Below are 14,320 nucleotides of genomic sequence, written 5' to 3' on the forward strand. Positions count from 1 at the left end.
TTGACTGGGTGAAATACCGAATGTGTAAACCTATTTCAAGAACAAGGGCTGCGGAAGTATTTGTTTCTTATTATTATATAAATGTTTTTGTTTATTCTACAATTTCATCTTTCGATGTATCTTTTAGCACAGTTGGAATACCAATGTAATCCCGACGATAGTATTAATGTGTTCAATCTACCAGACGACAGTTACCTATTTGCCATGCAAGTCGTCACGAACGGAAATGACATACTATGTACAGTGCAAGACGATAATGCGACAACTGTGACGTTAACAGGATGTTCAAAGGTATAAAAATGCTAAGATAATTCTGACATTTGAAACATTTTAAGTTGAAATGCTTTTCTGCACCACTCTACACAAAATCAATTTGATGTTGCAATCGTAAATTGCATTAGTTTTAGATTTAGGTATTTTTGAACCATGAACGAAAAAAAGAAAAAGACAAATTATCTTTTCAGTTTTATAAAGCACTAAAAGACTTTCATTCAGAACAGAACATTTCCTTGATGTTTATACAGCGATTTTTGTTATGAACTTTCCGCAAATAAAACACCATTAGCTATTTATAATCTGCGAAGTTGTTACATTTTCAAGGGAGATAAATGCGCATTGGTAAACATTTTAACCCACAATTTTATTTACTTGCTAAATGTAAGGCCGCTCTGCTCATGTTTTGCTTGTAATTTAGGAAAAAGAAAACTTGAACTATCTCTCTTCCATTTTACACAGCCGCTCGTTTTAACATAAAACAAAATGAATGTTTGTATTATATGTTAATTAAGATATTCTGATATTTTCATGGATTATTAATTTAAAGTATAATTTATTCCATTGGTTCAGCCTTGAATTTAACAATGACCATGACTATTAACCATGCAAGTATCAAAAGTCCCTTGCAAAACGCACAATTTTGCTTATTGATTTCCTCTCCATGCTTATTTGAGCCGTGTCACGACAAAACTAACATAGTGGGTTTGCGACCAGCATGGATCCAGACCAGCCTGCGCATCCGCGCAGTCTGATCAGGATCCATGCTGTTCGCTATCAGTTTCTTTACTTGTTATAGGGTCTGTAAGCGAACAGCATGGATCCTGATCAGACTGCGCGGATGCGCAGGCTGGTCTGGATCCATGCTGGTCGCAAACCCATTATGTTGGTTTTGTCGTGACGCGGCTCAAATCTAGATAATTCATAAAGTCATTAATATCTTTCCATTTAGGTTGTTATTTCTTAGTAGATATTGGTTTTGCCTATGCATATACTGGTCTAAATTTTGATGAATATGTTGATATTAAGTAAATTATTTAAGCACTTTTGTGTTGTCTTGCTAAGTATATTACTTCAGAAATAAGACATGAAAACAGCATTGTTTCGTTATTTTTTTATAATCAGTTACATTGTTAAGTATTTAATGAAAATTATAATGTACATTATATTCTGCACAGAGTGAAGAAATCATTATAACGTACGGGCCATACAGTGAAATAGCTGCGTATAAATTACATGGTGGTAAATCTGTGATAGTAAAATTCGTGTGTCTGGAGATTGCCGAGCAAGGAGTTATCCATACAGTCAACAGTTCTTATTCAGCACAGTAAGAATTTTATCTTAAATATAGGTCTAACAAAAATGTGTAATTTTTTGCACACCTGTGCACAAAATGAAAATTGCTAGATCTGGTCTTAAATATTTCGGATGAAACATTGTCTAGTGTCTACATAAATGTTCAAATTATAGCCTTCCTTGATGAAGATGGGATACGTTTTCTTTATAATATTATGTTACAATTATGTATACAGTAAAACATATTCAAAAAGGTATTTTTTCTTAAGGTATTAAGGCTTAGACGAACATCTTTTGCATAAAACTTGTCAGGTGGACCTTTACCAATTTTATACAAACTGTAGCCATGGTGTCAATTCCGAGGCGGTTATGTATAATTACATTTTTATTAAAAACTTTAAAAATCTTCTTTAGGCAAAAGCTTAGATATTTAGCATGAAACTTTGTCTAGCGTACCTCTACCACATATGTTCAAATTATGGCCCTGTCTAAATTAGTTTTATCCCGAAGATAGGGGATTTTTCTTGTAGGTATATACAGTAACATCTTAATAAATTCTTCTTCAGTCCTTAAAGTCATTAACAATAAAATTTTAGCTCCTAGTGTACTATTGTATCCAATCGTTAGTCTCGATTCTTCTTTGGACAATTTATAATCTTCATTGCTTAGAATAAAGGCATACTTGGGCATATTAAGCAGTCATGTCCGTTTTTACTATCCATTGTCAGCTCAATACAAGTTCTGTGTGTGTGTTAATTAAATCCGGTTAGCAATTTTGTTTAAGCGTTTCTAAATTACAACACAAATTGTACCAGTTCAATATTTTGTTTTCCCAACCAGGCTGACTATAGACCAACAAATTAGTATTGACCCTTCATACAGCGTGACGTCACAACTAAGTGCGACTTCAACAACTGTTGGAAGTGAAATAATTTGGACAATACTCTTTCCAGGTAAATTATATATAATATGATATTGTCGTACAAAATGCAAATATTCCGTGTTATTTTCTTATTTATTCTGGCATAGTTAACCTATTCCATCAAGTTACATATTTCTTAAATTTCTCCTGGTAACTTTATTTAATGATACCGACCCTTTTTGATTGGTAGATACCTGACAGTTGGATGAAGTTTTGGCTGACTGGGTCAGTCATTGGAGTAAAAAAAATAATTCGGTCTTTATATATAAACTGATGATGTATTTCCTGTTTAAGGGTGACATGCCTTGGGTGGTTTTCTGCCTTCCGGTGGAGTTAACGTGTCGTTGCCCTGTCCTTTTTATGTTTGGGGTCCGCCTTGGCTCCTTGCCGTTGATTCTTGTTGCTGGGTCATATAGGGGTTGCGTTCATTGAACGCCGCCTTTCCTTGTTGATCTTGTTTTTCATATTTTAGGAATCATTTAGGGATCATTTGGGTCAATGTAAAGATCGTAGTTGATTTTTTTTTCTACTTGCATTTTGTTGACAATCGCCAAAGTTTATGACAAATCAAGTTTAATAACTGTGTCATCACACATAACTGTGTTAAACACATTTTTCTCCCTTAACTGAACAAAAATGGGTAAACCTTTTGGAAAATGTTATGATACCGATGGCATTTGAGCCGTGTCATGACAAAACCAACGTAATGCGTTTGCGACCAGCATAGATCCAGACCAGCCTGCGTATCCGCGCAGTCTGATCAGGATCCATGCTGTTCGCTTACCAACCCTATTACAAGTAGAGAAACTGATAACGAACAGCATGGATCCTGATCAGACTGTCGCAAACGCACTATGTTGGTATTGTCATGACACGGCTCATTTGTGGTCACTAAACACGTTCTTGTTATACTTTTATTTCAAAGAAAACTACATCTTAGAAGTGAGCAGCTGTACAGCGTATCCGGGCACCGATGATTCATCCGAGAATTATGTCAATTTGATCTCTAATGGCGGGTATGTCTAATATCTTTAATAAGTTATCATTTTGTAATACATTAATGATTACAATTATCTTCAAATTTTGATAAATATTTCTTGCAATATTGTTAAATATTGATTCTTCTAATAAGACTCATCTGATTTTTGTGGGATTGTTTGAAACCCCGTTCCAGGAATATTTTCTTCAGAACTCATAACAGAACTTTGACTATGCTTGGAACCACAAGAGAAAATATTTATATATTGTGAACATACAAAATGTCTATTTATCAGAACCGTATATCTATCGGTCTAAAGGTTAGGGTTTAGCATCGAAAAAACAAAATCTAATACAATTTGATACTGCCTTTAAACTAAAATTAAACTGATAAATTGTATATTTAATTATTTTGTTACAAAATTCATTTTTCAGATGTTCTGTCGTCACGGATATCATAAGTAACTTTAACAGTTATAGTAATGGAACTGCCACGGCCACATTTCAAGCCTTCAAATTTTACAACTATGAGAGTGTATTCTTTGAATGTAGTGTGAAAATATGTCCATCTGGAATAAATCCAACAGCTTGTATGGTACGTACAGTTTTATGATGATGGCATCATTGCTCCACTACATTATGTGGAGGAGACTTTACTGGAATGAATGTGTCTAGTCTGTTAGTCAGACCCAACTTTGATTGATCGGTACGTCTCTCTATCTCTGCGTGTACGCTTTATAATACTGAGCAGGATTTTCTTCAAATATGACTTCATTGTTTATAAAATTCTGTTTCTCTGGGTTCTGTTTATCATCATTTAAATTGTTTATATAAATGTCATGTACAGAACCCGTGTAGCCACTGTGTTGGCTGTTATTAAGGTAACCCTTGAATGTCAAATGTCAGACAATTTTTTATACTACCTCAAGTTCTTCTGCAAAACTTCACCTTAATGTTTGCATTTAAAAGAGCTGATAGGTGGACCTTCCTGTTGTTTTATTTGTATGTATGCCAGTCATCTTAAAGTCATCTTTAAAGCAGCAATTGTAAACAATTTGCTTAATTCAGAGTTAACAATAACTGAATAAATCATAAACAGTATTCACTTTTACTCAGTCATGAATGAATTTTACAGTATCATTTCCCCGTTCACGGGGGAGGAAGTGTTACCCGAAGGATGGAGTTCTTATGATAACTTGTTCAGGAATTCTTGTGATAACTGTCACGGAGTTCGTCGGAAAACATCTGTATATACTACATAAACACTCGTTAAAAATGGTTATTTTCATCTTTCAAAAATGAGTTTTAGGTGCTAAATTTAACTTTAATAATTAAGCTTGTCTTAAATCTTGTATTATGTGTCAAAAACTAATTCACAGGCCATTTTTAATCGCCTCTTTCTTCAAATCTGGTAGTTTTCAGTAAAATTTCCAAATTATTTGCAAATTCACAAGTATTGACCTGTTTATTTCTGGTCTTTACCCCTGCCATACATAATTACCTAACTAAAATGCAAAATTGCAAACATAAAGCACCGGCTAACAGATTTATACCCGATTTTTCAAATGTTCCGGAGTTCTTGTGATAGCTTTGAAGATGTCACAGAGTTCTTATGATAACTTTTGTTATTGCCAGTATGTTTCTTGCGCTAAATCACGGCACGTTTTAGCGTTTTTTTATTATTCAATGAGATTGTAAATCATTATGAAATGCAGTACGATCATCCTTTGCACAAAAATGTGGATGATACGTTGGTCTTAAGTGTCTGCAAAGACCGAAGTCTTTCATTATTTGGTAGGTTAATGATAAAAGTGATTAAACAAGTTTGAACCAACCCACTGACTCTCAGCACAGATGGCAAGGAAGCCCAGGGGGACCCCAAACAAAAACAGGACAGGGCAAAGACAGAGCACGGACAGGTTAATCATTAAATGATAATTAATTTGTAACTGATTAGGAATGATAACTTTTGTTATTGCCAGTATGTTTCTTGCGCTAAATCACGGCACGTTTTAGCGTTTTTTTATTATTCAATGAGATTGTAAATCATTATGAAATGCAGTACGATCATCCTTTGCACAAAAATGTGGATGATACGTTGGTCTTAAGTGTCTGCAAAGACCGAAGTCTTTCATATTTGGTAGGTTAATGATAAAAGTGATTAAACAAGTTTGGATGAAGCTAAAATATGATAAACAAGATCAACAAGGAAAGGCGGCGTTCAATGAACGCAACCCCCACATGACCCAGCAACAAGAACCAATGGCAAGGAGCCCAAAGGGGGACCCAAACAAAAACAGGACAGGGCAAAGACAGAGCACGGACAGGTTAATCATTAAATGATAATTAATTTGTAACTGATTAGGAATTCAAAGAAAATAAAAAATAGGCCCACAAAGGGGAAGGGGGACAGGAGACCGGGGGGAAGGGGGTGGGGAGTAATCAAAGAAATAAAAACTAGAGGCAAAATGGGGAAGATACTTACCGTAGACGAGAAAACAACAAGGGACACAAGCAAAAGTGTCACCAAAACAGTATGAAACAACATAAGACATACATCTGAGGAACACAGTGGGGCGCCGCCTTGGAAGGTCAGCAGCATAACAATGACCGTCCCGGGGAGCCCAAAACCGGTCAATGGTGCAACCAAACCTGCGCTCTTAGCCCCACTATGTTCCTATAAACGAGACAGTGTAAATAAAATGAATCCCCGCCCAAGTGAAATTCTAAACAGTTGTCATGGTTACAAAAGGTTAAATAAGTAAAACACTAAAAATGATCATGTAGAAACATATAAAAAGTAAACCCAATGACCATAACAAAAGTACTCAATGTCCTAAAGGAAGACAGAGCAACAAAAAAACATCACCTACAAGGGCCCGACGAAGCAAGGCAGAAGACGGAACATTAAAGACAATTCAGTCCCAAAGGGCTTTACGAAACTATCCATCATAGAGTCCTCCCACTTGGTCCGTCAAGATGCAATCAAAAGAGGAAAGCGGTAGTGTTCCAACTGTAAAGGGTTGAACACTAAACATGCAGTATGTCTTAAAAATAGTAGGGTCATAAACCTCTTTTTAATAAACGTTTAATGATTTTAGTAAAAAACAGCAGAAAAATTACCAATGACCTACCTAAAATCTTACGAAGTTTGTAAAATCAACATCGCCATAAAAACCAGGCTGGCTAATCCCTTGTCGCAGAAGAGTTTTTTAAATCACTATTGAAATTTGAAATTAAAATCAAAAGTTACGATTGTAAATTTTAGTAAAATATTTCCGTAATTTATGATAGTGTAGCTCTGTTTTTAGAAGCTTTGCTGGTAAAAAAATAAATTCCGCTCGTTGAAATCCCTTTTTTTTGCCTAACAAGCTCTAGGCGAATCTAATTAACTGGGAAACAAAACCCCGTAAGAATGTTGCATGGGGTAAGTCTTCCCATCTAAATGGTGGATAAATTTTAACTATACAAAAGTCAAAGTCAATTCTTTTATCAATAGAAATTTTTCGTGTGAATAGAATTGTTGTTGATAGTAATATGAAGATCCCAAAAATGATGTACTAAACTTTTGACCGAATTTCGTTTTATTAAAATTTGTAAGTTCATGCGCGGGTATATGTCAGAACCATTTGAAATCAAAATAAAAGGATTAATCTAAATTAAAAATAATATCAAGGTATCTGGAAGTATTATTAAATGCGAACATAACATCTTTTGTTTTATCTTCAGGAGACTCCCAACAAAAAGTCTCCTTTTCAAAAGCAAGTACAAAAACAAATCCCGGCGACCAGAGGGGGGGCAACAATTAGTAAACCGCATAGGGAATTCCCTAATGATCTGTTTTAAAATAGGGTATTAACCAAACCTGACATATGAATGTTGTCCCTAAAAGAAAAGAGAGTGGTTCCCACAAAATTCGTCACAGGGTCCAACATAGTAAAAAATGTTTTTACAAATACCTTAGTAAAAAAAGGCTTTGTTAGAATAATGGCTGAAAAAGGTAACTTTTTTCCCGTGGCAAAAAATTTTCTGAATTAAAAGGGAAATTAAGTTTATCATTGATTAATTTATGTGGCACAAGTTGTATAAATGTAGAAAAATCGTATGTACTGGACAGTTCCCAAGCTTGAAAGTTTCTTAATTTTGAATCAAATCCAAATTTCACCAGAAAATTTTTAATTGACCAAAAGAGATTTTTGCCTGTGTTTCACAAAACTTAATTACAATATTAATTAACATGTGTTTAAATGGCAGTACCAAACAAGACTCAATAAAATAGAAATTTACTTGTAGTGCAAGATTAAATTTAGCCAATGAATCTGCTTTTGTAAGGGTTTTTTTTTATGTAATTTAAAGGAATGCCAATCATAAATGAAAAAGTTTTAATTCTTTTTCATTTTATTTGTACTTTAAAAGATTTGAAAATATTATAATATGATTGTTAACAATGTCTTTTTGGGAGGCCGAGGTTTTAGAAATACGCACATTAAGTACTAAAATAAGTTTCCCCTTATGCAAAACGTTAATGTAATGGATTCGTTTAAATTATAAATATTAATTAGCCGCCTTGTCCCGGCTGGGACCAAAAACAAATTTTGAAAATGAAAAGCTAGAAATCTTTCTTCAGATGTCTTAAAGTAAGTCTTTTTAGGTGGCAAAAAGATGTTCAATTTTTTCCAGCGAATAAAGTTTAATACGTGAAATCAATAATTTTTTAAAGATGTTTACGTTTTCCATGTAACTAGAGCATTCATCCGCATTTTCAACGGCGGAACAACCCATTTGAAAACCGAAAAATCCTCTAATACGATTTCAAGCAAATCTGACCACGCAACATAAAATAAAATTTCAGAAAGGAATTCTGTATTTAGGTCCTTTCAAGAATAAAGTTTAGCGAAAATTCTTTTGTCTGCAAATTTATATCCAAAATACCCAAGTGTTATATGGCCAAAAACCTGAATTACAGAATTTAGAAGTATTGGCAAGTCTCAAGTTTGTTGGAGTATTAGACTGAAATATCTAAGTCAGAAAACCACATTTGTTGTAAAATTAAAATATGATATTTCCTAAACAGGGTTTCTTTATATTTAATAGCAAATAATTGGAATCTCGGTGCGTTTTTGAAGTAATAAGAAATGGGAAATGGGAATAATTACGACAAGGTTAGGACAGGTGTTTTATAGCCACGAAAAAATACTTGGTAAATCGATGAAATCGATACCTTTTATTAAGAAAGGTTACTTTTTAGGAAAATGCCTGTTGTGGTCAGAAGTGTTGTTCAATGTAGTGGTCTTAAGACGTGCTTAGTATAACTTTGAAATAAGATAGCTGCTGTATATAAGGATCTGTTGAATTTACTATATATCTGCTCTCCGCGTCTATATGGATTCAAGTAGATGATTAATGAATAGGGAGTAAGACGTGATAACTTTGGTCGAGGTCAAGGATTCGTGTGCTCAAAATAGATTTTTATACTTTTGCTTACCTTTATCTTTGAGGGATGTTTTTCCTTGTACGGTCTTACTTTGGGTAGAGTTAAGGGCCAGTTGGGTCAAGGTCATCTGTGCTTATATTACATGTTTCTCCCTATATAGCCTTGATTTATTGACGAATGTAAATTTTTTTTTTTGCCAAAATTTTGCAAAATAAAATTTTTTTTTTTCATAAATTTTTAATTAATTGTACCTTTAAAGTGGGGTTTTTGGTTTAGCTCCAAACTCACTATCATATTCTTGTTTTTCATTTAAAAAAATGTTTCATTTTTTTACCATGTTTTTTTTAAAAAAGACTCTTTCTTTCAATTTTAAAATTTATAAATTTCCCGACCCCGTGTAGCCCACAAAAGAGAGGGATTTTAAAAAGAGCGTCTGGGGGACAAACTAATGGTTGGGAAAAATGTAACTCTACGGGGAGTGATGGGGGTTCTCTAGGGGGACCCTTGGGGAATGGTTTCGGTTTTGCACTTTCTTTTTTTATGACGAAAATGGGGTATTTGGGCGGGAAAAGTTTTTGCCTTCCAACCTCTAAATTATTTTTGGGGTTTCATTGCAAAGGGGTCTTCTAAAGAAGAAAAAGGAAAATTGGAAAGGGGTTAAAAAATTAAAGGGCTGTTCATTTGAAACGGAAACAAGCGTTTTATTCCCGGATTTTTATGTTCAAATAAAGGGGGAAAAAAATTGTTATAAAGTAAAATTCAATTTTATTTTTAAAAGGGAAAAGACCCTTCTGAGAAAAATTCAAAAAATGGCCCGTTCATCGCTTTTAACGTTTTTTTTAAAGAAACAACCCCTAAATTTTCATTCTGCAAAAACGGGGGGTTTTAAAAGGGGGCAAAACAAAATTTTATTAAATAGTTAATTTTAAAAAAATCAGTAGTTTTTTATAAATTTTTTTGCTATATAAGGGGGTTTTTAAAAAAAAAATGGGATCTGTCTTTTTTAAAATTTAAAAAGCACACATTATGACAAATACGATTTCAATTTTTTAAATGTTTTCATATTTAAAATGTATGCACATTTGAAGCAATGTTAAATGTCAGGGTGTTGGCCCCGTCTAAATCACCTCATAAAAAAGAATCGAATTTTTTTTTAAAAAAATTTTCCAAATTTTAAATTTGGGGCTGCTAATTAAAAAAAATTTTTTTTTGAATTTTTTTATTTAATGTATGAAAAACCCAAAAGGGGAAATTTTTCCCTGGGAATTGAAAAATACTTTCCCAATTTTCGCCCCAATGAAATTTTCAGAATTTAAGGGTTAAAAAAACCATGTTGGTTGCAATGGACCCTCCAAAAAAAGGAAGTCTATATTGAAATACATTTTAAATTTAAAGAAAAAGTAACCCTTTTTGGTTTTGTATCCCCTTCTTTTAATTTTTTTGTCCTTAAAAGTTAAAAAAAAAAAAATATTTAAACAATTTTAAAGTTTAAAAACCTTAATTATTATTTCTTTAGGTATTTTGAAATTCCCCACGGGCAGTCCCTCCTTTTTGTGTTTAATTTTCCATTAAAAAGGGGTGCACGAGGATAATTTATACCTATATACAGAGACAGTAAATAAAAAAACCGAAGGAAATTCATATACAATGAACAAAGTCAAATATTAACTGTGTAATTAATATGTTAACGTAGTTATATACAGTTTTAATTTTTCAAAGATATATAAAAAAACATATCAAACGGGTAAACTAAAGTAAAATTGTTTTTTTTTTTTTCTAAGATTTCATAAAGTCAAAAACATACAATACAAAATTTTCAAAATATTATCTTTCAGTCTTATTATAAAGATCACCAAATATACATGTGTTTACACGTGTTTGTATTTGAGCCGCGTCACGACAAAACCAACATAATGGGTTTGCGGACAGCATGGATCCAGACCAGCCTGCGCATCCGCGCAGTCTGATCAGGATCCATGCTGTTCGCTATCAGTTTCTCTACTTGGTCTAGGGTTGGAAAGCGAACAGCATGGATCCTGATCAGACTGCGCGGATGCGCAGGCTGGTCTGGATCCATGCTGGTCGCAAACCCATTATGTTGGTTTTGTCGTGACGCGGCTCATTTGTTTTTGTAAAATTTAAAACATAAATTTCTACCTTTGTAGCTCATGGGCGATAACCTTAGAAAATTCTTAGTAGTATTTTTATAAATGTTTATGTATTTATTTGTTTGTTTATTTATTTTGTTTTGCTAATTTGCACAATGTGCACTTAAACTGAGAAATTGTTGCTGCCAGTTTGTGTTTCTTTAGAAAAACAATAAATATTGAAAGAAGGTATTCTTGTCATTTTTTACGAACTCAGTGACCCCTGCTTTTGAACGGACAGCAAAGTTGTATTTGAGCTGCGACCATTTGCGCCCAACGTGTGGGGCACCTAGGTGCTGCTTAACGTTTAGTCATAACTTCGATGGTGTAAAATTGCTTCCAAAATAATATTTATGTATATCGGGATACATCTATGTGTTATAATATCTGTATGATAATGTGCCAGCAGATACCTCTATTATTTCATATATAATTCACTCTATATGTGCATCTAAGTTAGTACTTTTACTAGCTCGCCCGGCTTCACTAATGTTCTCAAACTGAGACCAATCTCAACCAAAGATTGTCTCAATATTGACTGAGACTCTTACTCACCTGAGAAAAATCTCAAGTTGGCTCTCAATTAAGAGGCCTCAAGGTTATAAAACTTTTTTCTGAGTTCTGTCTCAAATTTAATGATTTCCATTGGTCAGTGTACTTTCTGTGGCATTTTTTGACCAATCTGAGATCTGAGTTTGAGCTTAGAGAATTTTTTATAACCTTGGACCCTGTTTCTCAACATTTGAGAATTCTCTCAACTGAGACTGTTTGTTTTCTCAAGCTTAAAACTTCAATCTTAGTGTGCATTGTTAATGGGCATGATTAAAATATGAAGTTTTTCTTTTTGTTACGAAGTATATACTATAGAAGTTGCTATTTTGATGTAAGATGACGCAACAGGGAAATGATTTGTATATTTATTGCATTAATGATTACATGCATATTTTTCGTGTTTTATAAAATAAATAATAATAAAAAAAAACAAAACAACAAAAACAACAACAAACACCAAGAAGCAATTGCAAATGTGTGAATATTTGAATTCTAATGAAAATAATTTATCAAGAATGAATGTAGATCTACATATTTTTTTTGTAAACAGCATTTAAAAAAAATGAAACAAAATTCAATGAATTATGTTTTAGTATGATTATTGTGACGTCATAATTTCACGAATTCATGAATTAGAGCGCATGATGTCACCCACAATAATCAGTTGTAATTTTTACTTAATTACTTATTACTCAATATATGAAATTTTCATAGGTACAGAGCCTTGCTTGCTAAGAAAATTGCTTCCGTCAGAAAAAAAAACGGGGCTGCTGGACGGTGCTGTCAAGTTTACGTTAGTCCACCACATACACCACACTGAGACTTAGTTGATCTGTACGCACGGACGTACAGGGGTACGCCTGGTTAAGTCCCTGTTAAGTAGATAGTGACAGTAACAACATAAAAATACGGACATATCAATAACAAAAAAGTGCTTTTTATTGCTGTTATCAGGCTTTAACCACGTGACGGTTATTTATGAAATAATAATATATCGTCAACAGAAAACAGGTCTTTAAAAGTTTCCTTTTTATTATTTTAAAACAGCACACCATCATTATCAGTGCATAGATGAATGAATGAATGAATGAATAAATAAATCTACTTTATTTACTGAAGGTAACTTGATAAATCCTACCTTCCTCGAGGCCTTCGGACAATCACTTAAACATACATTTTTACAAACATTTGCTTGAAACAATATCAAATCAGACATCAAACTATTAACAAAACTAGAACTGTGTCCAAAGGACACGGATGCCCCCACTGACAACATATATATGGTATATAGTGAAAAATTCAACAAAGGGCCAAAAAAAACGCACAAAAAATTTCTTTTTTTTAAATTAATTTTTGATTAATTTAAAAAAATTCCCAGGTTTGGGAGGCTTAAAAATTTTTTTTTTTAAAAAAAATTTAAAAAGGAAATTTTTTTTTTTTTAAAAAAATTTTTTTTAAAAATCTAAACATTTTTGTTCTCCCTGTAGTTTAAAACTCCCGCTTTTTAAAGGGGGTCAAAATTTTCTAAATTTTGGGAAAAAATAAAAAAGGGTTTCTTAAATTTTGCTTTAAAAATTCCTTCCTTTATATTTTTTCCCAAATTGTTCTCCCTCGTTTAAAGAAAAATTTTCCCTTGGTTTGGGGGGTTTTCCAATTTTCGGGTTTTGGGGGGACGCTTGGACGAAAAACCCTTTAATTTCCCCCCTTTTTTGGGTTTAAAAACCGGAAAAAGTTAAAAAAAAAAATTTTATTCTGTAATGGGACTTTTTTAAATTTTTTTAAATTTTTTTTAAAAATTTAAAAGTTTAAAACCCCCCTTTTAAAATGCTTTTGGGGAAAAGGATTAAAAATTTTTAACCATGGTTCCAAGTGTAAGGAATGCCTTTTGTTGCGTTAAAAATATTTTAATTTTTTGTTTCTTTCAAAAAATTGTTTTAAAATTTTTCCAAAATTTAAAATTTTTTCGATCAAAAAATTTTTTTTTTTAAAATAATGTAGGTGAAATAATCATTTTTCAGAAATTTTTTGGGAAATATTACAATAAGTTTAATCTAATTTGGGGATAATTTCTTTTGTACAAAATTATTATTTTAAATTTTTTTAAAAGATTAATTTTTTTTTAAGCTTTTAAAAACCCCAGTATTTAGGGTTTAAATTTAAAAATTTTTAAATTTTTTTAAAAAAATTGGAAAAATTTAAATATTTTTTTGGGATAAAAAAAGGGGAAAAAATTAGGATTTTGGTTTTTAACGCCCCCCTTCCGCGTAATTTCTGCTTGATGTTTTACATTCGTGCGTAACACTTGTAATCTTTCTTTTCGACTTTTCGATGTTAAATATCAAAGTTGATGATAACATGAAAATTAACACTGCTTTTCTTTCTTAAGCCCCATTTACACTGTCCCGGTAATTGCCATGGTATCGCTACGGTGTCTTAAACCTAAGAACCGGGATGTTTTGTGGTATTTTTCTGAAAAATCAAATTGCTTTAACACATCCCTGAAAGAGTCCAGGTGAATTCCCGGTTTAGTACCCGATATAGCACGATATATACGGTAAGTGCCGATGCCAACCCAGTGTATTTCCGGTTAATCCGGGTGGAGATCAGACTAGACACGGTTTCATCACGGTCCATCCCGACCATCGCCGATTTCGCCACGGTTAAGCTACGGGTAAAGCCAGTACTGTCCCGGAGATTCCCCGATAATGCGCTGATTCT

The 14,320-nt window shown here is 33.0% G+C and overlaps 1 protein-coding gene across 1 annotated transcript; it reads left to right on the forward strand.

Moving 5' to 3' along the window:
- Positions 1-127: 127 nt before the first annotated feature.
- LOC132755629 (uncharacterized) lies at positions 128-4,082 on the forward strand (the record flags this gene model as incomplete). The annotated part of the gene is given in 5 exon segments (XM_060746522.1): positions 128-291; positions 1,452-1,600; positions 2,410-2,522; positions 3,417-3,507; positions 3,905-4,082. Coding segments are annotated over 5 exon segments (618 nt in total).
- Positions 4,083-14,320: the final 10,238 nt, after the last annotated feature.

Source organism: Ruditapes philippinarum, unplaced genomic scaffold, assembly GCF_026571515.1.
Source record: "Ruditapes philippinarum isolate M1 unplaced genomic scaffold, ASM2657151v2 ctg1711_1_1_1_1, whole genome shotgun sequence".
Taxonomy (NCBI): Eukaryota; Metazoa; Mollusca; class Bivalvia; order Venerida; family Veneridae; genus Ruditapes; species Ruditapes philippinarum.